Here is a 27,695-nt window from a genome sequence, read left to right on the forward strand (position 1 = left end):
TTTTTCGATACAGTCGTGTGGGGGAAGATGGGACACCTTTAACACATAATTTCCAAATATCACAATCGTGTTTTAAACAACAGCGGTCTATGGAAGTCGTGAGGATATGGTTTTATAATTCTTTGAATGTTCTTCGTTTACTACCAAATTTGACGAGAAAATAGATTGAAAAGATGTCCCATCTTCCCCCACCCTACTATATAATATTTAGATACATTCGTTTTACAATCGTACTTAACGTATACTGCCGCACTACGGCCTAAGCATTCCATATGTTATCTACCAATCCATCTCGTACACACACTAGTGTAATTTGATAGTTCAAGAGACAGATTGGTTTTACAATTTGTGTATACGTTGCCTGTTATTATATTTAAATCTAACAAAACCTGTGCCATAATACTCAACCTATAAAACTAAAAGTATACACGCCTCTTTTACTTGCTTTTTTGTCTAAATACAATCTACAATAAAACGGTAGCCCTTTTAAAAGCAGTATCCTTTACGTGTAGATACTCATTTGCCGTTTATTGTACGAGTGCTTCTGGCTAACCTCGCGTCCCTAATCCAAAACGCAATAATCGTTCTACCGCACACCACTTCCTGATCTGCTGTTGTATCCAAGCCGTTCGATTTCAAATGATTCATTTTCAGCTCTCCGTTGCCAAAATGGCATTTCTATATTTTTCTTCACACAACCCAAATAAAACAAAAACACTATTGGATTGCAATCAATTTACAAGAGGTAAGATTGAAATAGAGTTTTAGCCTCTATATATGAGAACCGGTACGTTGGCATGATGCACAACATAATCACTGACCGAACCAAGTATTGTTCTTCGGACGACCCCTTGACCCCGAGTACCGAGTACCACCATGCTAATATCATATTCCTTCGTTAAAGCGACGATCACTTCACCCGCTGGGCCACCATCGCTTAATTGAATCTTAAAGTTGCACTGCGTCTGAAATATATTGTGATACGTTATTGTGTATAAAAACACGATAGCAACTTCAACCTTATACTTATTAAAAACGTTTTATATTTTACGTTTTTCTGTTGAGCCAACTCTGAGAACTTTGACTTAATGTCGGCCATTTTCTTTTTACATTTTTCCACTCTCCGTTGAAACTCGTCGATTGGAAACACAGCTTTTTCTGTAAAACATAAAACAGAAATATTTGATATCTTACTGCGATGAAGGGGGGAAGATGGGACACATGTTCAATCTATTTTTTTTGTCCAATATGGTAATAAACAAGAAACATTCAAAGAATTGTAAAACCGTATCCTCACATTTATAGACCGTTGTTAATTATTTAAAAAACGATCAGCAAATTCGAATACAGTATTAAAAAGATGTTCCGTCTTATACCCCGCCCTACTATACGCGATAACAATGTTCACAACTATATTACATTTCATCGTTTAATTAAAACCCCCGTACCCTTTGGCAGGCAAGACCGAAATACGACGGATGAGTTTACTTATCTCAGTTTACGAGAAACACCAATATTTACCATAGCACACGAGGGTTGGTATTTGTGGTTGATCCGCAACGTGAACGACGGTGACATCATTGCCCTGCTTGTGCAAGTTATCGAAGTACCCTGAAGAATATTTACTAAACTTAATTAGGAACATAAAAAATATCGTAAAAAAATTAAATGGGAAGTCTGTCTGTATTTATAGTACTGTGGGGAAAGATGGGACACCTTAAGCACATATAACATTCAAAATATCCTGATCATTTAAACAAATAACAACGGTCTATGGGAGTCATGGGGATATACGGTTTTCTAGCTCTTTGAATATTCCGTGTTTACACCAAATTGAACGAGAAAATAGAATAAAAATGTGTCTCATCTTCCCCACCCTACTACATATAAACTTACAATTAAACACAGCCTCTGCAGTCTTGCTTTCATCCACGCAAATAACAACCTGCATTTTACCCTCACATACGGTAATAAACTTAAAACACTTAAGTATACACGGTAGATAAATTCTATGCGGTGGCAAGTGGGCTAATAAAGGCTCCTAGAAAACAGAATGTCGTGGATTGGGCGTTAGTTAATCATTAAGTTTCAACATATACCGGCGTTTATCACTGCGATCATCGACCTTAAAACATTCGGGAGACAACTTGAAAACAAATAGGGATAACATGGTATTTGTGCTTTGTGTATCCGCCGACGTCGCAAATAATTTTAGTGTGGCATAATTTATTGACATTGCTTATCTGAATACACGAACTTGGCGATTGTGTAGTTCAACCATTTTAATCAGCATAAAAAATAGTACTGGGATGACGTCTGCACAACAACGAAATTGCGTTGACTCGCATAAATTCGAAATTTTATATAATGTTTGGCGCTCGCCAACGGCACTTTTATATTGTACTGTAGGGTATTTTAAAATCATGCTGGGGATACAGTTATATATTTCTGTGAACATTTTTGGTTTACTACTAGTTGGGACGATAAAAGAAATTGAAACGTATGGGCCATCCATGGTCTATTAAAATATACGTGTGTTCTAATAATATAGAACCACCTTATACCAAACCTATTACTCTATGCCAAAAACGCGGCATTATCGTAAAATTTCGCGCGGTCAATTCAATGCCAATATAGCCTTGAAGAACTTCATGACAATTTCCGCAATTCATCAATACAAGTCTCTATCAACACCTCCTCGGTCCAATACAGATTGGTCAATATGAGTATGTACAAGCACTAAAGTTGTAACTATAATTTAAGGTTTGCATTATCCATTACCGAAACATTAACAGGTTCTATTACAAAGTAAATAAAAAATCTTTCAACCAGCTAAGCTCGTTTGTGGATTTGTTCGGTTGAAACTCCCGGCTATCATCTACTGGGGATGACGTAAATTTCCCAATCCTGTTTTTCAACAATTAACAACGCTCTGTTTAGAGATGTGGTGATTCTGGTATATATATACAGTTCTGTAAATATTCTGTCCAGCTATCAGAGAATGGAAGCATTGGCCACTTTACCCCAGCCTACTTACATAATTATACCTATATACAACGTTTTGGTAAAAATACGTGTTTAATTAATTAATGATTACAGAGCAAGCTGATGTTATCGACAAACATGGGATGAAAAAGAAAAAGAAATTGTCGACAATAAAAACCTCAATCTCGATTGTTGATGCGGATATCTTGAAAAACGTTCCAACTGAATCAGTGTTAAGACCACAGCGCAACATAGAGCTGTTGCTGGTGTTGGACTTTTCAGAAAACGAAACCGATGGCTGTTTAGTTATAACACGGATGATCAGTTTTATACACCATGTGCCCGCTTACCAGTTATTAACACGTATGTGTCACTTTGTGGGTAAAAGATTTTTTTCCTATGTATACATTTATTAATCTCCCTAAATAAAAAAGGCAAGAACTAACTGTGTAAAATGATTAGCGTTTACCCGATACTACTGTCGTTGTCCAGCCATCCGAAGAAAAAAAGTTACATATTACACAAATTATTAAACGAGATGTCAAATTAAAATTGTCATTTGATTTTTTATTTTCCATCTTCCATCGATCTTTTATTTTAGTTTATTCGTTTATTTTAAAAATTTATCGACAAATTTGTAAACATTAATATTTGTGAATAAAGAAGAGATAAATCTTTTTGGTCTTTATTGCAAAAAAAGATACAATACTGGTGCCCTAATTTTTCGTAACTGCTTCGACAGATCTCATTTCAGTTCTATTTGAACATACGCGGAAAAAAATCGGTAAGTGATAGTTTGCAAGAAAATGACGAATAATTTTGCGTAAATATATTTGCATCAGTGCCCGTATAAAGCTCTTATAAAAACCAATGCCAAAGAACAGTAAAATATATGTATGTATACCATCCAAACCGCTAAAAAAAAGATGTCGAAAATAGGTAAGAAGTAACGAATGTAAAATATTTTGAAACAAATCAAATAGGAACGAACGTAAAATCCATCATATAACTCTTTAGTAAAATATACCATCTATTCCAAACCGTTCGTAAAAAAACGATTCAGATGAGGAACGAATGTAGAATCTTCTGATAAAACCCGACAGTAAACTATATAATTTATTCATATCATTTATTCTAAACCGTTCGTAACAAAAACGATTTGGATGATATCAAAAAAAAAGAATATTTATAATTAAAATCCTTTAAAAAATGATTCAAAAGAAATGAATGTAGATTCTTTTCACATAACCTAACAGTAATCTACGTTGCTTGGTCCACTCATGTCGTCTAAACCGTTCAATTGATAATTATCTTTCACAAACTGCCACCTAGGAGTTGCAGTTAAACGATTTTCGGGAGAATCGGGTTTTAAAATGTGTGTTCGTGCAAGTTTTTTACCAGCAGTTACAAGCTCATACATATTTCCCATGCATGTTGACATTTTTGAGGGTTCGCCATTCATAGAGGACTCTGCAACAATAAAGAATTATAAACACCATTTAAATCTATTTGTAGCGGGGTGGGGTAAGACGGGACATGTTTTCATTCTCTTACTTGTCCCACTTGGTAGTAAACAAAGAATATTTACAGAATTATATAACAGCAGCCACGTGACTCTAAAAGAGCGTGGGTAATTATTCTAAACACAATCAGGAAATATGGGATTTTGGTGCCAACAGTAACCAGTCTAACCCCACAGTATCAAACATAAATGACAACTTGTTTATGCATCATGATTATTGAGCAATAACAAAATATGGAAATGAGGAAATAGCATACGGAGGAGCTAGTTTAGTGTTGGACTCTTCATGCTGAATTCACAAACATCAAATAGGGTACGCTACTTTACTCACATTTACATGGTTATACAATGGCGAAAATAAAATTGCATAGAATGTGAAACGTGGACTTACCAAGACACTGCAGCAACTTAGTGTATATCCTATCGAAATGACTTAACAAAAGTTGTGCCTTGAGTACGACATCTGCCCTTGTAATACCGCTATTAGATCCTCCTATATAATACACATGGTATACAGGCCACACGTCTCTGCTGGTTATGGCTATTGATTCTCCTTTGTAACAAAATTCTTGACACTTTGAACTGTTGCTTGATTGACAGGAACAAAAGTCGTGTTTTACCAAACAATCGGCTTCTGACCATTCCGGTCTCTTTACTTTCACCAACTTTAACTTGCGCCCGTGAATCATCTCCTGAAACTTGACATAATGCGACTTTTCCTCGTAAGACCGAACGTTGGAGGTATATGCTTGAGCGCCAACGTGCTGCTGAGATGCATTTGAGTCGGGGAGTGACGTCATATAAGGAGAACACAAGGTACCGCCCTCTCCTTCGTATACAATCTCCATAAGCGCTTCGATTCCAGATTTTAAGCTATGGACGGGAAATAAAGTTGCACTGCTCAGACCCTTGGTTCCATACCATTGATTCGGTCCAAGCTGTCGGGTTTTTAGACCGGTGAAGATAGTCTTGCTTTCATTTTCGAGACGAACACAGGATTCAGTTTGAATAATCTTGAGCATTACGTGAGCATAAAATCCCCCGATAGAATAAGCGTCCATTATATCTGGCTGTTCAAGAAGTTGTGACGATATTTCAAACACCTCGCTCCAAAAGTTATCTTGTGAAGATCGAAGTAAATTAATCTAAAATAATGTACGTTAAAGGTTGGGTGTAAGATCGGCCATGTTTTCATTCTTTTCTATCGTGCTATTTTTAATAAACAATAATGGTTACAGAATTAGAGCGTTGGTAGTTGTTAAACCAGATGACGAAATTTGAAATATTATGTGCTAATGGTATCCATCTTACTCCACAGTACTATATACCAATGAAAGTAAATTTATAACACGGATTCCCCTAGTGACATACCCTGCCGTTGTCATGATAAGTATAAGCATCTTCCAACCACCTTGGAGTATTTTCTACTCCGGATGCCGAATCTAAATGTGAGATTTAATGTTTTAAGTTAGAAAAATCGTTGAGAAAGATATAAGAATTAACCACAAAGGTGCTTGGTAATTTACATACATGGCGACTTGTACACATGGCAACTTGTACACATGGCAACTTGTACACATGGCAACTTGTACACATGGCGACCTGTACACATGGCAACTTGTACACATGGCAACTTGTACACATGGCAACTTGTACACATGGCGACCTGTACACGTGGCATGGCGACCTGTACACATGGCGACCTGTACACATGGCAACTTGTACACATGGCAACTTGTACACATGGCAACTTGTACACATGGCAACTTGTACACATGGCGACCTGTACACATGGCAACCTGCACACATGGCAACCTGCACACGTGGCAACTTGCGCACGTGGCAACTTGTACACGTGGCAATTTGTACACGTGGCAACTTGTACACGTGGCAACCTGTACATGTGGTAACCTGTACACGTGGCAACCTGTACACGTGGCAACCTTTACACGTGGCAACTTGTACACGTGGCAACCTGTACACGTGGCAACCTGTACACGTGGCAACCTGTACACGTGGCAACCTGTACACGTGGCAACTTGCACACGTGGCAACTTGCACACGTGGCAACTTGCACACATGGCAACTTGCACACATGGCAACTTGCACACATGGCAACTTGCACACATGGCAACTTGCACACATGGCAACCTGTACACATGGCGACTAGTACACGTAGCAACTAGTAAGGTTGCTGTAAATACAACGTTTTAACCTTCGTAGACAGTTTTGCCATCTTGTTCACGACTGTTCCATCTTCCCCCACCGTCTTCGGGCAGTTTTCCCCACAAAAGGGCGATATTGTGCAAAATCCTCTGCACACTTGGTGGGGAGGGTTCTTCAATTTCGGAAAAATCTTTCAGCAACGACGTTGAAAACTTTTCAAGTTTGAGAGTTAGATCAGGTTTTATCTGTAAGATAAAATGCCACATTGTTCCATGTCTATTTACTAATTTAATGTTAAGATTGTTTGGTCTGAATGGTTTGTAGGTTATTTTTTCCCCATATAACAATAAACACGTGGCTATAACATGGTGTTCGGTTTCATACACCTCGTGCCCGCTAACCACAGTTACCACATTTTTTTTGGAATCTGCAGCTAACATTCTAGACGACCCATGGGGCAGCACTGGGTTGAAGCAATTGCCGTTAAGTGTTTTGCCCAATGACGCATACACTTATTATCGAACCGGTAAACTCTGGGGCAAGCAAACACTTTGCAATTGAAAATAAACTGTTATTTTGAATATAAACTGTAGATATAAAGGCACCTGGTAAAAATCCAGTGAAGGGAAGTTAGTAGGATAATCAGGCAACCAGTAATCATCAGTTAGGTTTGGTTTTCCTCCAATAGCGTTGAGTACGTTGCTGTTTAGCGACATATGTAGCATTTCTTCGGTGACAATGCTGGTGACCATGCAAATTAAATTTCAAAATATAACCATTACTTGTATGCTGTTGCCGCCAGGTGTATTATAAGTGTAAAAGATGTAAATGATTAACTTTTTCCGCATTTTTGCTTACTGACATCCTATATCGTCTTGAAAGTGAAATAGCGCAATGAAGGCAGACAATACGTTTACATTTTAACCTCGGATAAAGGAACGAAAATGCTTTGTTTTGCGCCAGTGGGTGTCATTCACCGAGATGAAAACGACCTTTATAGGACGTCGAAAAGTCGGTATCAAATAAATGCCAGAAGATCTGTTATACAAAACAAGCGCAATATGCCTAGCAGTAACATTATATATATATGGTAGAGTGGGAAAAGATGGACACTTTGAGCACATAATATCCATATTTGCATTTTAAACAATTAACAACGATCTATGGGAGTCGTGAAGGTACGGTTTTATAATTATTTGAATGTTCCTTGTTATGAATTGGGACGAGAAAATAAACTGAAATGGTGTCCCATTTACACCCCACCCTACTATATTATAATCCTACTATATTATAATTATAGTATTTTAGTCAGTTAACTTTTAAACAGCGACATTTCGTTACCTTTTTAATAGTGAGTAAGCTTCTTTGGGATGATTTTTCTTCAGTGAAAACATGGCGGTCATGTAAGGTGGGATGGTGTAAAGTTCGATCCACATTCCTCCTTGTATATATCTACGTAGATCGTCCACTGTTTTCTCCAAGTTTCGTGCTGAGCCACATACGTTTTGTTGTTCAGCAGTAAACGACCTACAGGTTGAGTAGAAATTAAATAAAAAAAATAAAAAAAATATTTCATTAAACCGACGCTGTGGCAGAAAATCAGCCTTTGGTCCACAGGTTAAAGGTTCGAGGATCGAAGCTGCTATACCATTGTGGGCGTGTGCATTCTTAGGAAGGGCACTTAACAACAATTCAGTGGTCACTAAAGGGCTGTGTAGATTTTCAGCCACGAAAACAAATACAATTTCTATCACAGATAAATGCCCCACAAAGTGACACACGCCGTAACTGGTAAGCGGACACGAAGTGTATGATACACGTTAAGCGATGATAAATAAGTCACATTTGTTCATTAGATATGAACCAGATTTAAAGTGCGCACTTACGTTTTTTGTGTAGGAATACCACCAGTAATTCCATTCATCTCACATTCGAGCCACCTTCTTACGATTTCCGTCTTATCAGGTGAAAGGTCACGAGTGGTCGGCATGAAGTTGGGATGATTCCAGTCGTATTCAAACATCGACATATTGATCATACGTAGCTTAGATCTGTAAACATTTACAATAATTACTATAGTACTGACCACTTGGGTTGTTAACTGCTAAAACACGATTAGTAAATATAGGATACTATGTAATGACGCGGTATCCATCTTGCCCCACAGTACTGTATATATGGCTGTAGATAACATAACAAATATAAACATTCGCTAACCTGACATCCTGCACGTTACGTAAGTCGATGATGTGATCACGTGCCATCACGGGAACCATGTTGTTATAAAATTGAAATATTGGTTTGACGTCATCGACCCATGTAGGGCACGTCTTTTGCATTGTTGAAACCGGAAGAGATCTAGATGGTAGGAATTCAATTTGAAGGTGCATTGAACAAATAAATGAATAAATGTAACTTGTTTATCTTTACTTGGCTGACAACGACAGTCGTTGATGACATTTTTTTGGGGGGGTGATACATACGCCCAAAATAGTAGAAACATCGATACTCGAGGCCTTCTGGCTAAATACAGTCATGCTAACCACTTTCTTATGTATGGATACTTTTAAATAAACACACGCCAATATGTAAGTAAGCACCCGTAAACTTTCAGTGCCAATCCCATGGCACCAAACGCTCGGTCAATGCCGCACTGCTTGATCATCAATCGCTCAGTTTGGCTTGACATTGTTGCAACGAACATTCCTCCGTCACCAAGTTTCACTCGCTGTCCATGTGATGTGTAATCCAAGAACATACCCAAGATATAAACCTTAGTAACAGTATGAAGTTTATAAAATATAAAATACAATATTCGTGTAAATAAAAAAATGAACATAACCTGCAACCAGTGGCGTATATCATCGAACCCGCGAACCCCGCAGCCGCAGGGGGGGGACACGAATTAGGGGCCCACTATAATACCCGATAGAAAATTAACCACATATGCATTGTTGTTACGTCGCAAAAAAAGCTTTGCAGTCGTAACCCAATAACATGACAACGTACGTGGTAATTTAAACATTTAAATAAGTTTATAAACCGGGGGGGTTACAGTAGAAAGGAAGGGGTTTAAGCCAATTTTTTGCGCCTGTGGCGCAAATTAGACCCCCTTGTTTAAACATGTCTATTTGCGCCAATAGTGAGACCTATATGTAACAGTTTGAGTTGAATTGTTTCACGGGTCACCAGATGTAGTGATAAAGAAAGGGCTCACGTAGATAAAGAAAGGGCTCACGTACAAGCCTTGCGAGGGGGCCTTCTATATCTTAAAACGCCACTGACTGCAACAGTCGTTAAACCATTTTTTATGCACCTCGTGTACGCTTACAAGTAACCACGTTTGTAACTTTGTAAGTAGTTTATTTTTTGAACATTTGGATTAAAGGTTTGGCAATTTATTTATGTCACAAGGGATCACTAGTTGGAGTAACTGCCGTAAAATGTTTTGTCGCGCCAAGCCCTTAACTTTATAAGACACAGACACGTATGCAGTGGTCAACATAAACACGATATCACCTGTCCATCTATCCCACATCTTCTTGGAAAACCTGGACTCCGTACGACTTTAATCGGCAATCTAGCAACCCCATTTACATCAGATGTGACTGTGTTCCCGAGGTCCAATGCATTTGCAGGGACTGATAAATACATTCCACAAGGATCCTGAAATAAACGAAATCTGTAGTTAGGTTGAAAATTAGGTTATCACCCTATGTTAGGTGCAACAACTACGCTTTTTAGTTGACCATCTGTCACACACTTTTGATCCATAGCGGCTTTTAACAAGTGTTGTTTTGTTTTATTTCGTTTTTTTTTAAATGACATGATCTTCGCTTTCGTTTAAGAAAAGCTAAACAAAATATATGTTATTACTTTTCTTGACGTGCACGACGCCAGGGTTTTTGACTTCTTGATGTTTCGTACGAATAGATTAGCTCCTTGTAACGGCCGACCGAATGAAGACACAAGTGTCTGAATATCCCAGGTTTCCCCACGAGATTTTCGCTCTGTGAATCTTCCCATGGGCTAAATAAAACGTCATAGGTTTTCATATTAGTTATAAATGATATGGGTGGTGAGCTTCCCGGGTGTTGGGGTAATGGGCCAAACCTGGCCTAAATACCAGTCCTTGGCAATTAAGGACCTCACCCTCAAAAAAATAGAATTTTAGAACAGACGTGTTGAAGTTTATAGAGTAAGACAATTTTTGTGTTACAAAATACAGTCAGGATCTGATGCTACGAAATGCTTGTTTATTATACAAGTTATTGGACTTTCTTTTGTATGTTACGTATTTTGTAGCACCAAAAACTCGGACATAATACGATACCGACACGATCATTTGCGTTTCTAACCTTATAGTTGATTCCAAAGGGCGACTCAGACATAACCAGTTTGCACGAACCAATTTTAGTTTCCATATTACATGACTGCTGGGGCAAGAGGCTGAACATGGTGTAGGAAAGAGGTGGCGACTTGAGTATTTCACTTGCGCTGATTTTGGACCTTGAAACCAAACCAAATCGACTATTGGCCAATATATCCAATATATGATCATCAGCCCAAGCTAATGAAATTTCGACGATTCCTCCGTACGTGGTGTACCTGTAAAAGTAAGAATAGTAGGTTAGGAAAGACGTTTACATTTTACTTCTTTTTTATCGTCCCGTTTGATAGTAAACAATGAACATTTAAATATTATAATTGTATCCACACGACGCTATAAAGGAGCGTTAGTGAAATTGATAAAACACGGTTACGACTTAGGCCCTAGGGGATATGTGCAAACGATATCTATCTTACCTACAGGCCACAGTATATTATATATTGTACTATACGGTATTATACAATATGCCGCTTTGTTTTCGTTAAAGTTCTGTTTTGTAAAACTGTCCCAATCACAAACGTCAGCAGTGAAACAAAACATCTGTGTTATAACGACAGTCGTTTTCCGGCAACGGAAGGATAAAGCAAGTAACAGTATGATTCCTTACCAGTCTTGTGATTTCTGCACATAGTTTAACGCCCCGCCGATCGTTAAAAGGAATCCTCTTGCTTTGCCGCAGCTCAACGACCTTATACAACAGTCAAACATGGGACTTCTACAGATACTATCAGTCACGGGATAAACGATGACGTCGACGTTCTTGAGGTCATTGACAGCGAAGTTTCCTTTGGCGTTACATTTGATAGCACTTGCCAAATCCAGAAGCAGTATCTAAAAATGCACCCATTTAATGAACGTAACTTGTTTTTCCCCGCGTGGCAGAGCAGCGACAGTCGTTGTAACACGGGTATTTTGTTTCATAAACCTCATGCCTGATAACGAGTTACCACATTATGCGTGACTATTTTTATAGGGAGTTTTTAATTTTTATAATGTTTGACTGACAATTTAGACAACTAATAAATTCCCAAAAATCAGTAAGAGTTTTTTTTTTCAAGGACACATAGATCTACAACGGTAGCAATGTCGAGCCTCGAAGCTGTAACCACTGGGCTAGAAACAGGCGCGCTAACCACTGTCTCACGACAACAGAAATCGTATAATGACTATCAGATATACCTTTGATTTAACATCGAGGTTAATTGGAGCTTCGTATACATCAACAGCATTGTTCGGCTTCATTACTCGAGATCCAAACACGTTAACAGGGTCATCATCTGACGTCATACCTATAGTTCCAGATATTCTCCCCATATATTTGACGTAGGTGCTGCAATGCAAGAAGCAGAACAAATATTCCAAGAATAAATGCAACCACCGAGGTGGATACTTACAACAAATCGATGGTGAAAATGATTGACAAGGAAGTTTTGTTTCGGAACTTGGCTTTAAAGTAAGGATCTATCCATTTAACACGAACCAGCTTGCTTTTTATTGAAGCGAGATCTTTCATGTCCCCGCCACTTGTCCCGCTTTAAATAAAGTTTCAGTAAATTTAGGTATATACGTGTGGGGTGAGATGGGACACCTTTAGCACATATTATCAAAATATCTTGATCATATTTTTAATAAAGAACAATCCAAGCCATAAGGGTATAGGGTGGTATAATTCTTTGAATGTTCTTTGTCTATTACCAGCACAATGTTACGCGATAATAGAATTAAGGTGCACCCGATCCTACTATAAATCCATACGACTATAAGTACTAGAACAGCTTTTGTGCTACTTACGTTTCAAAAATACGAATTGTCAGTTGGTTTGAAATCCCTGCTACCATATGAGCAGTGAGGACACCAGGTATATGGATATCATATCCAACTACTTCAGGTGATAACTGCCAATCAACATCCAAATCCACCATACGACCCGGTGAAACACCTTAAGAAGAAAAATAAATTAAATAATAAAGAACTTTAATTTGATTTAAATGCAGTAACAAATAGAGTAACGAATGTCAAATTAATTAAATCCGAAAAGAGAAAGGAACTATAGCAGGAGCACGACAGTCGTAAATATCCTGGAATGGCTAAAAACTAATTAAAGAAAAGTATCAAATAAAAACGTGGCTACTAAACCTACTCAAAACTATATAATATAAATCAACTCATATCGAGTCGTATTTAACCTAAAGAAGTTGGGCAGCATCTAAAAAAAGGAGGCATGAAGAAACGAATTAATAGTTTATAGTTCTCCAGAAGTATAAATTGCGCAATACATACCGTGTACCTTTCTTTTCACCATTGGGTCAACTGTTGTACATGGTTTCCCTTTTTCCCAACAAACTGATTTAACTGTTGTTTCATGAAAAAAGAAATGGCCAGTTCCCATCGGGTTCGGAGTATTGGAACTAAATTTGTAACGGGGCAACGTAACGTTCTGTAAAACAGGTTAATTGCGATAACTGAAAATATGCAAAACTTTCTCGCTAAAAAAACAAAGGCGCTGAAAATTTCTGTATTCGAAGGTCGCTAAAACTTAATAAGTGGAAAATTTTAATATGAACTTACAGATTTGATAATTTTTGATGCATATGCATTTCGAAATGTGTTGCAATGAGGACAGAAGTGTTGGTTGTCGAAGTAGCAGCGGTAATTGTTCGTAGTCGGTGTGTCCACAAATACTTTACCAGTAAAGTGAATTCGGGGCCAATCAAGATATGCTGTTGTACAGAAAACATGTAAATGTTGCAGTTGCGTTGCAGATATTAACATTTTCCGGGATACAGCATAATACAACCAATTGTCAACAAACGTACAATGTGTTAACAAGCCACCACAAGGTGTATGGAACAGAACACCCGGGTTATAACAGTTGTTATTGCCCGCCATGCCAGGATAAAAATGATACATTCATTCAAATATATTAAATCTGGATAAATTAGTTCATTCTTCGTTCACATTCATTCTTCGTTCAATCGTGATCTACGTATCTTAAAATCGAGCATATGGCAACCAAAGCTAATGTGTAGTTTCACGTAACGTAAACTGTACTCAGTAGCTTGCTTGGAGTTGCAAGTAAATCAGTTATATAGTAGGTTGGGGTAAGATGGAACACCTGTTCATTGTATTTTCTCGTCAGTAAATGAAGAACATTTAAAGAATTATAAAACCGTATTTCCACAACTCCCATATACCGTTGTTAATTGTTTATAACACGATCAGGATACTTGGATATAATGTGCTAAAGCTGTCCTATCTCCCCATTTTTTCACAAAATTTTTTTTTTTAAATGAATATGGTAAAGTTAACTTACACGAGCATATTTTTTCGTAGCACCGTCCATGTTGTAACTTGCTGCCTGCACATCTGCCTGTCATATTAGTTCGTGCACATATCCTTTCTCGCAAACGAATCCCTGCCCCGCATGTCTTACTACATGCGCTCCAGCTGCTCCATTTTGTCCACGCTGAATGTAAAGTTAATATGAGATGTTATACTAACCTTCAACTATACTGGTATAATATGAAAATTCAAGTCTAGGTTTTATATACAACTTTCACTAACCCGAGAACGCTTCACTTTTGTTCGGCTGCAATGAAAGGGCAACAACAACGACAAAACATAAACTTCTAATTGACATAGTTGCTCGTTTTCAGTTTGGATTACAACAATTGGCTACAGCCATTCTTCTCACTGCAGGCAATATAAAACATCCGTTCTTCCTGAATTGAAACAAACTGAAGCATTTCTGTGAAATTCGGCGGCGCAACCCATTCATGATTGTGAAATAGGAGATAAAAACTGTTTGATATTAAAAGGTTCTGTACTTATACACAACTCGTATTAACGAAAAAGGGGCTTAACTACGCATATTTAATTTTTTAAATCACGCAACTTGTCAAAAAACGTATGTTCGAAACAAACGTGATTTTAACTTTTCCACCTATATAGAACGATCGGCGTGTGTAAATTGACATCACATCAGTTTTTAATAAGTGTACCAAAAAAGACAGTTACAGATCGTTGGATCGGAATAAATGTAACTTGTTTTATCCTCACGTGGCAGGACAACGACAGTCGTTATAACATGGGTTCGCTATTTCACAAACCTCTTGTCCAGTTACCTCGTATGTCACTTTGTGGTTTGTTTTATTAATACGATGTTTTTATTTCTTTAACATTTGTTTTGATATAGGATGTAATTTAATTGTTAAGAGAATACAATTAAAGTTCTTGGTAATTTTCAATAGAACAGGAAACCTATAATGTTTTATGTTAAGAATTCTCTCGATAAAACGATATACGATGTTTATAGTTTGTTTCTTATTCGTGTTTGGGTTTGTTTTAAGCTAAGTATTAGATGACGTAACAAGGATCCAGATGTTACGTGGCGTATGAATATAAAAGTAAACTTATTTACCATGGGGTGACGGGGCAACGACAGTCGTTATAGCACAGGTGTTTTGTTTTATACACCTCGGGAGCCTTGATCAGGATATTTGAATATTATGTGCTAGGTGTCCCATCTTACCCCACCCTACTATATATTTTATTTTTTTGCAATGTATGCCTAACGATTTCAACAATTCAAATTATATGACGTCATGATGGTGTTTCGATGGGAACAATTTAGTGATTCGACAACTTTATCGCACATTTCAGCCTGTCTATAGTTATTTTACATCAATACTGAGAAAGAACCGGTATAGCGCGTGAAAAACAATACCGGTATTATAATCAGATATATCCTCTCGCTATGGGCTCTCGCTATGGGAGAACTTAGCGTCACATAGCATTACACTTCGCAAAAATTTTACATGTCGTATTTTTTCTTGGTTTGTATTATACTTTAATTCAAAAGAGTGGAAACGTTTGCTAATGTGCTAAACCTTTTGCCAATGCCTTTTTTTTCAAAAATATATTTCATTACACATTCTACTGAAAAAAGCTATAAATGCCACGTACTTACTTGTTGTAAGAATAAAACCAGGCATGCATGTCGTCTTGTCTTGTCATCAAGTACATCTTCGCATTGCTACGGAAAAGCGTATAATGTAAAGCACAACTCAGTCCTAACACCGTTATCACAACCTACTATCACATATATTGGTTGTTGAAAAAACACTAAACGACAAAGCAAAATCTCAACATTCAACATCAACACCAACTTTACACTGCTGTAAACCGAAACTGCAATTTAACTCTGACGAACAAACCCAACATACATACAAGGCAACCTGCACTGCCCAACCACTATCCTTCTGCTAGAGTACATTGGTAAACGCGGGAAAAGAAAAAAGGCACGCCTGTGGAATTCGCGCGACTAATCATTGAAAGCTTGCGTGTGTAAGCAATTAACAACCAAGGTTGCAATGCTTTTCAGGCATCAGCAGCCGCAGATTACTTACACGAGACGCGATACTTACTTATATAAGTATATTTTATTGCCGCCAGGTGTATTATCATAGTAGGCTGACTAATATTATTTAAACTTGATTTTGTGAGCATATTTAATTAGGCAAAAGTAAAAACGTTTTGAGCCATAACTGTTTGCTCTCCAAACATTGGTCTATTATAGACTCTATAGTGAGTATATACTGCCCATCGTCACGACTATAAAATTTAAATATTCATGTATATTTAAGGCTTATACGCATTTGCAAATCATTACCGTGAGATCTCCGCAGTATAATTATTCCAATATGTGCGTACAGTATATTCCACAGTTAAAACTAATTCATGTTCATTACTCTATTGTTAAGAGCATACAATAGTCCTTAACTTATGTAAATTATTTTATAAAGTCCGCTTCGAGCATTAACCTGTATAGACAGTGTGTGATACAGTATATAGGGCGGGGTAAGATGGGGCACATTTTCATTCTATTTTCTCGTCCCATTTGGGTGTAAATATAAACCATTTAAAGAATTATAAAACCGTTATTTTACGACTCTCATAGACCGTTGTGTATTTGTTTAAAATACGTCAGGATATTTGGATATTATGTACAAAAGCAAAGAGTCCCACCTTACCCCACAGTACAATACAATATAAAAACCTGTTTATCGTGTAAAGTGTTAACAGTAAAATACATGGCTAGTTTTCGGCATTATAAACTCGGTGAATCCTTCGAATTTATAATGGTCCAATATATACGACCATGTTGGGGTCACATTTGGTCCTTTAGTTGGATCGCCACCGGTATAAAGTGGGGTAGTTACTGCGTTCTTCCCAGCACCTAGCAATTCATACATGATACCAGTACAGGTTGACATCATTTTGGGAGAACCGTTCATTGACATTTCTAAAACGTTTGCAAGTTGGAATAAAATAAAACTCGGCATGTTTCTATAAAAATGTCGGGTTACTTCGCAAGACTATATACATAGAATACTTTATACACTTCTTGGCCGGTTATTATGAAAAGTTTATAAAGGCTGCATCTAATTATACAAAGTAACTTCACTAACAAAGTTATATATGTAGTATAATTTGTGGGCAAGCAAGGAATACATGAAACAGAACACCCGTGTTATAACGACTGCCGTTGGTCCATCACGCGAGGATAAATAAGTTACATTCAACTTACCTAAGCAATCCAGTAACGAGGTGTAGATTTGGTTGAACCGTAGGATTGCTGTGTAAGCCAATATATTAGTAGGCCTCTTCATTCTAGATATTGGCCAAATGTCTCTGTTGGTGTCTCTGACCGAAATTCTTTCCCCCAAGTAGCAAAAATATTTGGAATTCGAAGAAATATTTGACCTTGTCAGATCTGCGCAAACGTCCACGTACGGCATACACGTATCCTGAGGCCACTGTGGCTCTTTCTTACCCAACGGGATAATTTTTCTTCCGTTGGCTATTTCTTGAAACTTAATGTAGTGGGATTTCTCCTGGTACGGCGAGTTTACTGAATTATGACTCGCATCGTTTTCAGCAATATCAGTTACGAAAGGTGCGCATGGTGTGCCACCCTCTCCTTCATATACAACTTCCATGAGCGCTTCGATCGCAGATTTTAAACCGTGGACGGGAAATAAAGTTGCACTGCTCAGACCCTTGGTCACATACCACTGCTCTGGTCCGAACTGTCTCGTGGGGTCACCGGTAAACACAGTGTTGTTGATTGAATCCATTTTAACGCAGGCTTCTGCTTGGATCAAACGCAGCATCGCGTGAGCGTAGAATCCTCCGATGGTGTAAACGTCCGTGATCTCAGGTTGGTCCAGCATATCAGTCGAAAATTTAAACAGATTTTGCCAAAGTGATTCCTTTGAATTACTCCAGTTTCCTGACTTTTTTAAATGATAATTATTATTTTTCCTATGTTTGTTTTTTTTTATTTAGATTTCAACCTTTTTGAATCCCAAAATAACCTAATACATACCTTAAACTTATTCTTCACTTTTCCTTTTGATTTTTCAAACCAATATGGATTCTCACATAACGAAGCATCTGTGAAGTAAAACTACTTAACATAGAATTAAAAACTTTGCAGTTATCGCTCACTTTTCCCCAGTAATGCACATTTCCCACCCTTGTCTGTTGGTATCTCATTCCACAGGTTAGCTATCTGATGAATAATCTTCATCACAGAAGGGGAAGCAGGCTTCTCAATTTCCATAAACACTTCTTTGACTAAGGAAATCGAGAATGGTTCAAGTTTGAGTACAACATCAGGTCGAATCTAAATAAAAGATTTAAAAGGTCATTACTCCAACCCAGTGTTCATTATGGATTGTATCAATTGTCAGCTCGTAAAGAAGAGAAAAAACAAAAAGAGTTCTTCTTTTATTCAAGATAATTGTTGAAGACGTAATAGAAAATATACTCTAATGTAATAGTATATAGAAGAGTGGGGTAAGCTGAATACCATTAGCACATAAAATCCCATATTTCCGAATATTTTACAACGCTCCTTTACCGTCGTGAATATACGGTTATTTAATTTTGTTTATTTTAATAGGAGGATAAAGATAATGAAAGTACGAACCATCTTTCCCCCACCTACTATATTATACATAGCTGCTTTGTAACTTCAACATACCTCATAAAAATCTTTAGAAGGAAATGGTGTCGGGTAGTTTGGCAACCATAGAGAGTCAGTCATGTTAGGTTTTCCACCAACAGAGTTTAAAACATTGGCATTCAGTACAACGTGAAGCATTTCCTCTGTTGAGATGCTGTGATTAAATGATAAAGCAATAACTTGTATTTTTATAATCTACATTCTTTATAAAGAGACAAATACAGGTTAATAAAAACTCTGTTTGAGGAAGGGTAATGTTAATTGTATTTGTTTCTTCACTAACGAAGATTTAAGAAAAGGTAAATCGAAAAGTTTTTGGCGATAAAACGACAGTCGTTATAAACTGTTTTATCAGTAAACATATTTACGGTTAAAAGCATGTTTACATTTAAAAAAATAATTGAAAAGATATAAAATGAATTGCAGTTACTATATTATATTCAGGTGAGGATCCTGTTTCATGTTCTATAGGATTTGGACCAGATTTGGGAGTGTATATGGTACTGTGGGATAAAGGGGGATATCGTTAGCCGCTATAAGACCCGTCATTCCTAATTGTAATTTGACCTTTTAACAATGCTCTTTTAGAGTCGCAGAGCAACGTTTATATTATTCTATAAATATTATTTGCTTACTAAAAAAGAAGAGAGAATGAAATCATGTTTCGTCTTACACCCACTTTATAGGTTTTACCATTTTTATAAACTTTATGACATATGCAATTAAGTGTTAAACTAACACGCGTACCTTTTCAGTATATTGTAAACTTCTTTAAACTTTTCACGCTTGAGAGATAACATGGCAGTCATATAGGGGGGTATGGTGTACAGTTCGACCCATATTCCCATCTGGATTATGTTGCGGATTTCCTCCATAGTTTTCTGTAGATTATCAGCTGAACCGCATATACCGTGACGAGATTCGTGATATTCATATGATGTGCTGTGAAAAATAAACTTCAGAATATCACCTGAGTGGTAAAAGTAAATTTAGTAAAGTGGGGATGAGACGCCTTTAAATTTTATTTTCTTCTCATCCCGTTTGGTATAGTAAACAAAGAACATTCAAAGAATTATGAAATCTTATCCCTACGACTACCATAGACCCGACTTCCATCATTTACATCCCATTAGCATTATATTACAGCGATATTAATACATCTTAACTTACGATTCGTTTAATTTGGTTTTATAGACGTTTCCATTCATCTCACATTCGAGCCACCTTCTTACGATTTCCGTCTTATCAGGTGAAAGGTCACGAGTGGTCGGCATGAAGTTGGGATGACTCCAGTCGTATTCAAACATCGACATATTGATCATACGTAGCTTAGATCTGTAAACATTTACAATAATTTACCATATGATGTAGGATGAATACAGTTAGCGTTAGCATATATAATCCAATTTTTTCTAATCGAATTTGTAAGAACTATTTTTAGAATCGCGAGGAAACGGTTATGTATTTCTGTAAATACGTTTTGTTTACTACCAAATGGGACACTAAAAGATCTTTAAAGCACGGATCATTTTACCCCAACCTATACTATAAAATACACAATTCTAAAGCCGAAAGCAATGTAAAAACTTTACATCTCACCTGACGTCATGAATATTTCTTAAATTGATGACGTCATGTTTCTCCATCACAGGAAACATATTGTAGTAAAATTGAAAGATCGGTTTGACGTCATCGTTCCAAGTTGGACATTGCTTTCTCATGGTCGCCATTGGTAATGAGGTAAAAACTTTGATAGCCATCCCGTACGTATAATGAGCATCGTGGAGATGGCATTGCTTCTTAGCTTGGTAGTTTAAGAATGGATTCATAGCAGTTGCGAAAGTTCCTCCACTCCCAATGCGAATAACTCTATTTCTTGATTGAGTTTCGAGAATTAAACCGGTGGGGTATATCTGTAAATGAATGAAATGAACAGATATGTTCTGTTTCATATACCTCGTGCCCGCTAACAAGTTACTTTGTGGAAAGTTCTTTTTGGGGTTTTTAATTTAAAGCTATGTTTTTGACAACCTCTAGGGCACCACGGGTTTGAAGCAATTGTAAGTGTCTTGCCCAAGGACATACTTACGCCCACTGTGGTGGCAACGTCGAGCTTCTAACTCGATTTCCCTGCCCAAAGGCGAAAGAGCTAACCAATATGCATACACAGTACTAAGCACAAAAACACGTGTATGAAAAAATTAAAACTTAACTGATAATAATATACCTGGCCATCAAGGTTGCATTTACGAGCGTTCCCCGGATTGTGGATTGCCGCTACGGTTATTTTAGCAATTCCGTTTATATCTGTCCGACAAGAAGGTCTCAATTTCAAAACACTTCTTGGTCGGGCTAAATACGGCGAACAGCTATCCTTTGAATAAAAACATTGATTATACGAAAATCGTTTGTGTTTGAAATGCCATTACTATTTTGTAAGTGAGGTCCTACAGTAAGGTACACTATAAAGGGGCCTATAGGAGGTAGGCCAGAGTTAGTCCATTACCCAACATTGTATAAACATTGTATAAGCATTACCCAACATTGTATAGATTGTATAAGCACCCAATGTTGTATTGTTTATTCTATATGAATTAGGTTCTGCTGTCATAGACCTTCGGGTTTAGGTAAGAGAGTTGCGCACCATATGCCAACTATAGAGTACCCTATATAAACTAATTCATATAGTGTCACAAATACTTACAAATTAGCAGTTCGAAAAAATAAGTAAGCCAAGTTCGTATTTTACCTTTCCTTTTGTACACATGTTCACTGGAAACGGCTGCTTCATGATTTGCAAACTAACACTGGCATCTTGTAGCGGTCGACCGAACTTTGTTGCGATGGCTGGAAACTCCCAAGTTTCACCTCGGCTCAAGCGCTTGGTTATGCTGGCCATCGGCTGATGTATTGTATATATATTAATATAATAGGGTGGGGGGTGAATAAGATGGGACAGCTTTTCATTTTGTTATCTCGTCCGATTTGGTAGTAAATACAGAATATTCAAAGGTGTTCCATCTTACCCCACCCTACTTATGTTGATATTTTTTTTATTTTTCGAGGGCCAATATCAGATGTTGGAAGATCTCTTTCATGTTTATATTAATATTTAACACAAAATTAAATAAACTTTTAAACGGCAATAAACATAAAATAGTTCAACTGACGATAAAAAATTGTGCTTCTTTACTTTTCGTTATTTTAATTAATTTGATCTTCGCTATTATATACGAACAAATAAAGTTTAAAATAGAACAATTGTTTATAGAAATCCGTGTTTAAACCGAATGATTGGTTTAAGATCAATATAAACTTACTTTGACGTTCAAACCATCGATCGCTTCAATCGACAACAAATGACAGTTTTGATGAAACGACACTCGGCAGAGGTGCGGATATAATGAACAAACACTGTAACCTTCCTTCCTTGGTGTACCAACTCTCTTGTTCAAGCTTAAACGGTTAACCAGAGCAACCCTACCACGGGAAATACTTCTTCGAAGCCACCAGTTTACTGACGAAAGACGAATTTGAACAACTCCCCCGAAAACTGTGTACCTTCAAAGAAAATGCCAATTTTACACCAAGTTAACACAACATGGTTCTTTAATTTTTTTTTCCCTCCGGAGTAGATATCTATGGTTTACGAATTAGAGGCTCGACAATACTATCTTTATATGAGAGTATGTGTCTGACGATTTAGACAACCCATAAGCGACCATTATGGGTTGAAGTATAATTGTATAAAATCGAGAGAATAAGATGTATCACTAGCTTTTAAAGGTTACTTTATTTTAAACCACTTTTATAATTCCACTTACCACTGTTGAGTTCGATACAAATAGTTGAGGGCGCCACCCTGCGTGAGCATAAACATAGAATGCAATCCGCAAGTGGTCGCTCTATGCAGTAGGTGTGATACAAAGTAATCCATATCATCTTCCGCTGGATATATTGCCAAGTCAAGATATTTTAATCCGTTGCTTATAAATGTTCCGTACCGATTACATTTCATCACGTTGGAAAAATCGACAACAAAAGTCTGTTTTAGATGCAATGTTATAGAAATGAATACAAACATAAATGAATGTCACTTATATATTCTAACACGTTGCGGGCAACGACATTCGTTATAAAGCAGGTGTTCTGTTGCATACAAAAATTAAATTATTTTTATTTTTTTTTTTTTTTTGTAATCTATATATCTGATAACAAAGACAACTCATAATGGGTCGCTGGACTAGAAAAATTACTGTTAAAGGACATATATATGCCCATAAGTAGCAGCATAAAGCTACCGGCAAGAATATACGTCTATCTTATTAGTACCGAGCATCGAAGCCAGTATACTTAGGTTTTACCAACTACTTACGTCTTGCGCTTCATCAAAATAAAATCCTATCTCATAGTTTGGCCTCAACATTAAGTTGAGCGGATGCATTGATCTTCCTGCGTGCACGGACTTCGGGTCATCTGGTGACGTCATTCCTATTGTTCCAGTAAGCCTACCTGTTTGTCCTCGCCGTGTGCTGGAATGTAATTGGAAAGCTGAAACTATACCTATATATAGTAGGGTGGGGGAAGATGGGACACCTTTTTTTTTCTTGTCTTATTTTGTAAACAAAAAACAATCAAAGAATTATAAAACCGTATCCTTATGACCCCCAATGTCTCACGTCTTCCCCCCAACCTTTAATATGTTTACTCAACTAACTTACAAAAGGTCCATGACGAAGATGATTGAAAGGCGAGATGAATCTTCAAACTTTGATTTGTAGAAAGAATCAATCCAGTTAATGTCGGTAAGTTTACTTTTAACAATAGCTGATAACGCTCCATCACTTTGCCTGTATGGTAAAGTATTTTAAATACAACATGTTAAATTTGCCTTTTTATATTTGTGTCATTATTTTACAAAAACTCTGTTAGGAAAGAAAGTAATTTTTTTATAATAAATACTTTTATTTATCTCTTCGAAAACGATAGCGAAGCTAATGTTGTTTAAAGAACGAATAAGAGAAGGGGATCAACAGCAAAACAACAGTTGTTAAAACAGGCTATAGAAAAAAAATGGGGAAACGGTGTCAGTTGAAAAGCGTGCTGGTGGCTGAACCAAACATACGGTGAACTCACACTAAGTTATTTAATTATAACAAAATTACTATAGTAAAAAAGTGCCTGAAGATACGAGTCGGGGATTGATCCAAAGATTGGATTATGATGAGTAAGAAATAACATATATTAATTTTATAATAGTGACTTGCAGTACACGTGAAAAGTTTTCTACATTATTGCTATTATTGTGAACTTATTTTAAATACCCGATCACTCTAGATGTCATCTGAGTGAATGACGACGATTCCATTAAAGCTGTGAAAACACCAGGAATATGAATACGATATCCAATTACCTCGGAAGCAAGTTGCCAATCTGGATCCAAATCTACCATACGACCAGTGTTTTTATCTGTAATGAAAAAAAAAACAAGTTAAAAAATCAATGTAAATCTAAAGGGACGGGGAAATGGCAGTCTTTATAACACATGTGTTTTGCTTCGTTTACATCACTTCATGCCTTGGACAATTGCACGTGGCACATGCCGGAGTTCAAGGCTTGATGCTGCTACAAATGGTCCGTTATATGTGCTGTCTGTAAGTTTGCCAATCATATATTAAAATAATAATAAAAAATTGACACACGACGTTACATATATAATAACTCGTAAGCGTGTGTACGAAACACTTAAAAGTCACTTTGTTATAACGATTATCGTTGCCGGTTGCCCAGTTAGGCGAGGATAAGTTATGCTTGCTTATTAATTCGTATTCGTATTGCAGAAAACATATGCTGGTTAAAATAGAAGCACCTGTTACTTTTCTTCCAACAATTGGATCTTTTGTGAGGCAAGCTTGCCCGGGTTTCCAACAAGCGGATGTCACTTTAGCTCCAACAAAATAAAAATGACCGTTGCCCATTGGATCTGCCGAACCTCTCTGGAACCCGTAGCGATGTACTGTAGGACCTGCCTGGTGAATTTTTAAGGCAATTAAAATAATTATGGGGGTGTAATATAGGCTGGGTAAGATGGATACCGTCATAATATCCCATACATAATATCCAATATAGTGTGATCGTTTTTAACATCTAACAACGCTCTTTTAGAGTTGGGAGGATACGGGTATTTAAGTCTGTTATTATTCTCTGATTACTATCAAACGGGCGATAAAGGACATTTTTAACGTAAACCTACCCATCCTACTATACACCTGCAAGACAACCACGGGGCTAAAAGTGGAAAATTAAAAATAAAATTAGGTTGCGCATATGTAAGTAATTGCCGGGGCAAGCAAGAAGAAGTTCGTATCTATATGCTTCATACGAATCTACGGTAAAAAAGCGTTTGTATTGTTGCGCACTGCATCAAAAACGGTGCACGGCAAAGATATGAAGTCATTTTGCTCTGGCGTTGATGTGAGGTGAACTTTAGGTACTGCATATATATGTATATACATTTATATACATCTTACCTGGTGGAATTTTACTTCGGTCGCCGTGGTCAAGCGGAACGTGTTGCAAACCGGACAAAACTTATCGTTGTTGAAAAGGCATCGGAAGTTGTTTGTCGTGGGACAATTCGCCACAAAAGTTCCGTAGAAATGAATGCGAGGCCAACCCAAATATGCTGTTCGATTTAAATTTTTACTAAATTAAACATCTCCCGCATATATTATATGGTGGTACATTCAACTTTGACTTACATGGACAAACTTGCAAATTACAAGATCTGCGAATTGTCTGATTTTTGATTTCACCGAATGTAAATTTGTTCAACGTTTGTTGTTTGGTCTGATATCCCTCGCCGCATGTTACGCTGCATTTCGACCAAGATCCCTCTTCTGTTGAGCTGGGAACTGCATCAGATACATTATAAAACTAGTATAGTAGGGTGGGGGATATGGAACACCTTTAACACATAATGTCCAAATATCCTTGTCGTGTTTTAAACAACTAACGACAGTCTATGGGAGTCGTGACGTCACGGTTTTATAATTCTATTTTCTTGTTTAAATTGGCAAACAAAGAAAATTCAAAAAATTGTAAAACCGTATCCTCACGACCTCCACAGACCGTTGTTACTTGTTTGAAACACGGTCAGGATATTTAGACGTTATATGTTCTAAAAGTGCCCCGTCCTCCCCCACCCTACTATACACCACTAACAACTATACACTGAAGCGGTTTACAAACTGTTTACCTGCTTGCGACTCTCGAATAATGAAATCTGCAGCAAGAGTAAGAATACAAAGCCCAACTTTCATGATTACGTTTCAGCCGCAACATGAAGTTAACTTGGCTCAGGAATGAAATAAATATCTTTATAGCTTCGACTTAAAGCAGTAACGAAGGAAATCATAAATCTTTCATTTGAATAACAATCGGTCAAATCATTGTCTATTGCAATTCAGGAAGCAGCCGTCGTATTTTCTATAGCACTCACACCCGACACCCGAAGGTCCAAACTATTTCTCAACCAAACTCCTCACAGCCACAAAAACCAAATAGCGTGACGACGCAATGCTACTTTAAAGTTAGATGATTTAACAATTGCTAAAAATCGATGATTTATACCAATTCATTGCCCTGTTAAAATGCAAATACCTTGAGTATTGTTTACCCCTCATACAAGTTTAATGTGTTGTATGCCGATGTGTTTATAAACAGTGGTTTTATTTTAATTTTACTTTGACGCTAATCCGCAAAGCCTGAAATAAACGTAAACACTAGGATTTGCTGGCTTCCAAACAATACGATTATCTATAAGACGGTAGTGAAATAAAATGCGTTGTTACGATTCTGCATCGCTGAAATACCTCACAGTCAAACAACAGTTTCATTCCATACAACAACCGTTCTTCCAAAACGACTCAATTCGCTTCCACGCGTATATTCACTGCTCTGCTAGACATTAATCAACGAGAGACACATAAACCGCGGGACGCAGTTGACTTCCCGTGCTGCCCAAGGAATATTAGGCGTGGGCAGCACTTGCTTCAAGCTTATATACAGACACACAGGCGATCTTGTAAGGCTTGATTAAATTCGGCCTGTTATACCAAAACACCAAATTATTACTGCAAATACAATAAATAGTGTTCTGGGGTAAGATAGGACACCTTTACCACATAATATCCGAACATCCTGATCGTGCTTTAAACAATTATCAACAGATGATTGGAATCGTAAGCATACGCTTTTAAAATTGTTTGAATGCTCTTTGTTTACTACTTACCGATACGCAAAAATAAAAAGAAAAGGTGTCCCATCTTACCCCACCCTATATATGCGAATATGCCGAGGTAAAACTTTTCAAACTGTTTTGTGTGTTTCACTTTTCCTACGTTATTCATCATAGAATTAGTGTTGTGAACCATATAAACAGTTAGATCCACGCTACATACAACATATAAACATATTATGTCATTTCCCCTTAGAACCCAGCGTACAAAAAAACACGCCTGCATTTAGTTACCGGATAAACGAGAAATCATACTAGGACTTATTTTACACCATAGTAACTTATAAGTGTTAAATTTCTA

At 37.2% G+C, this 27,695-nt stretch overlaps 3 protein-coding genes across 4 annotated transcripts; all 3 read right to left on the reverse strand.

Moving 5' to 3' along the window:
- Positions 1–647: 647 nt before the first annotated feature.
- Positions 648–2,062, reverse strand: LOC149737586 (uncharacterized). The gene is made up of 4 exons (XM_089875196.1): positions 1,897–2,062; positions 1,522–1,611; positions 1,052–1,158; positions 648–965 (listed from the first exon to the last, which is right to left on the reverse strand). The coding sequence occupies exons 1-4, from the start codon at positions 1,949–1,951 to the stop codon at positions 765–767; spliced, it is 453 nt and encodes a 150-aa protein (XP_089731322.1). The 5' UTR covers positions 1,952–2,062; the 3' UTR covers positions 648–764.
- Positions 2,063–3,658: 1,596 nt separating this feature from the next.
- LOC149737587 (uncharacterized) lies at positions 3,659–16,194 on the reverse strand. Of its 2 annotated transcripts, none has more exons than XM_089875190.1 (21): positions 16,033–16,194; positions 14,628–14,756; positions 14,377–14,529; positions 13,632–13,783; positions 13,344–13,500; positions 12,855–13,002; positions 12,458–12,595; positions 12,243–12,393; positions 11,671–11,894; positions 11,032–11,281; positions 10,550–10,702; positions 10,193–10,339; positions 9,274–9,446; positions 8,891–9,031; positions 8,560–8,724; positions 8,015–8,200; positions 7,279–7,414; positions 6,723–6,918; positions 5,879–5,949; positions 4,899–5,652; positions 3,659–4,455 (listed from the first exon to the last, which is right to left on the reverse strand). In XM_089875190.1, exons 2-21 carry the CDS (start codon positions 14,701–14,703, stop codon positions 4,235–4,237), a joined length of 3,792 nt encoding a protein of 1,263 aa, XP_089731316.1. In that variant the 5' UTR covers positions 14,704–14,756; positions 16,033–16,194; the 3' UTR covers positions 3,659–4,234. The 2 variants fall into 2 exon arrangements, with proteins under 2 accessions (XP_089731316.1, XP_089731314.1); XM_089875188.1 differs by having other exon boundaries at positions 14,628–14,785.
- Positions 16,195–16,736: 542 nt separating this feature from the next.
- LOC149737588 (uncharacterized) lies at positions 16,737–27,562 on the reverse strand. The gene is made up of 19 exons (XM_089875191.1): positions 26,354–27,562; positions 25,857–26,009; positions 25,626–25,780; positions 24,965–25,124; positions 24,420–24,564; positions 23,817–23,945; positions 23,471–23,627; positions 22,920–23,140; positions 22,416–22,656; positions 21,845–21,997; positions 21,323–21,469; positions 20,695–21,008; positions 20,266–20,430; positions 19,843–20,037; positions 19,114–19,249; positions 18,576–18,753; positions 18,454–18,521; positions 17,653–18,361; positions 16,737–17,367 (listed from the first exon to the last, which is right to left on the reverse strand). The coding sequence occupies exons 1-19, from the start codon at positions 26,415–26,417 to the stop codon at positions 17,141–17,143; spliced, it is 3,717 nt and encodes a 1,238-aa protein (XP_089731317.1). The 5' UTR covers positions 26,418–27,562; the 3' UTR covers positions 16,737–17,140.
- Positions 27,563–27,695: the final 133 nt, after the last annotated feature.

The sequence above is a fragment of the Ciona robusta genome, chromosome 3, assembly GCF_009617815.1.
Source record: "Ciona robusta chromosome 3, ASM961781v2".
Lineage (NCBI taxonomy): Eukaryota > Metazoa > Chordata > Ascidiacea > Phlebobranchia > Cionidae > Ciona > Ciona robusta.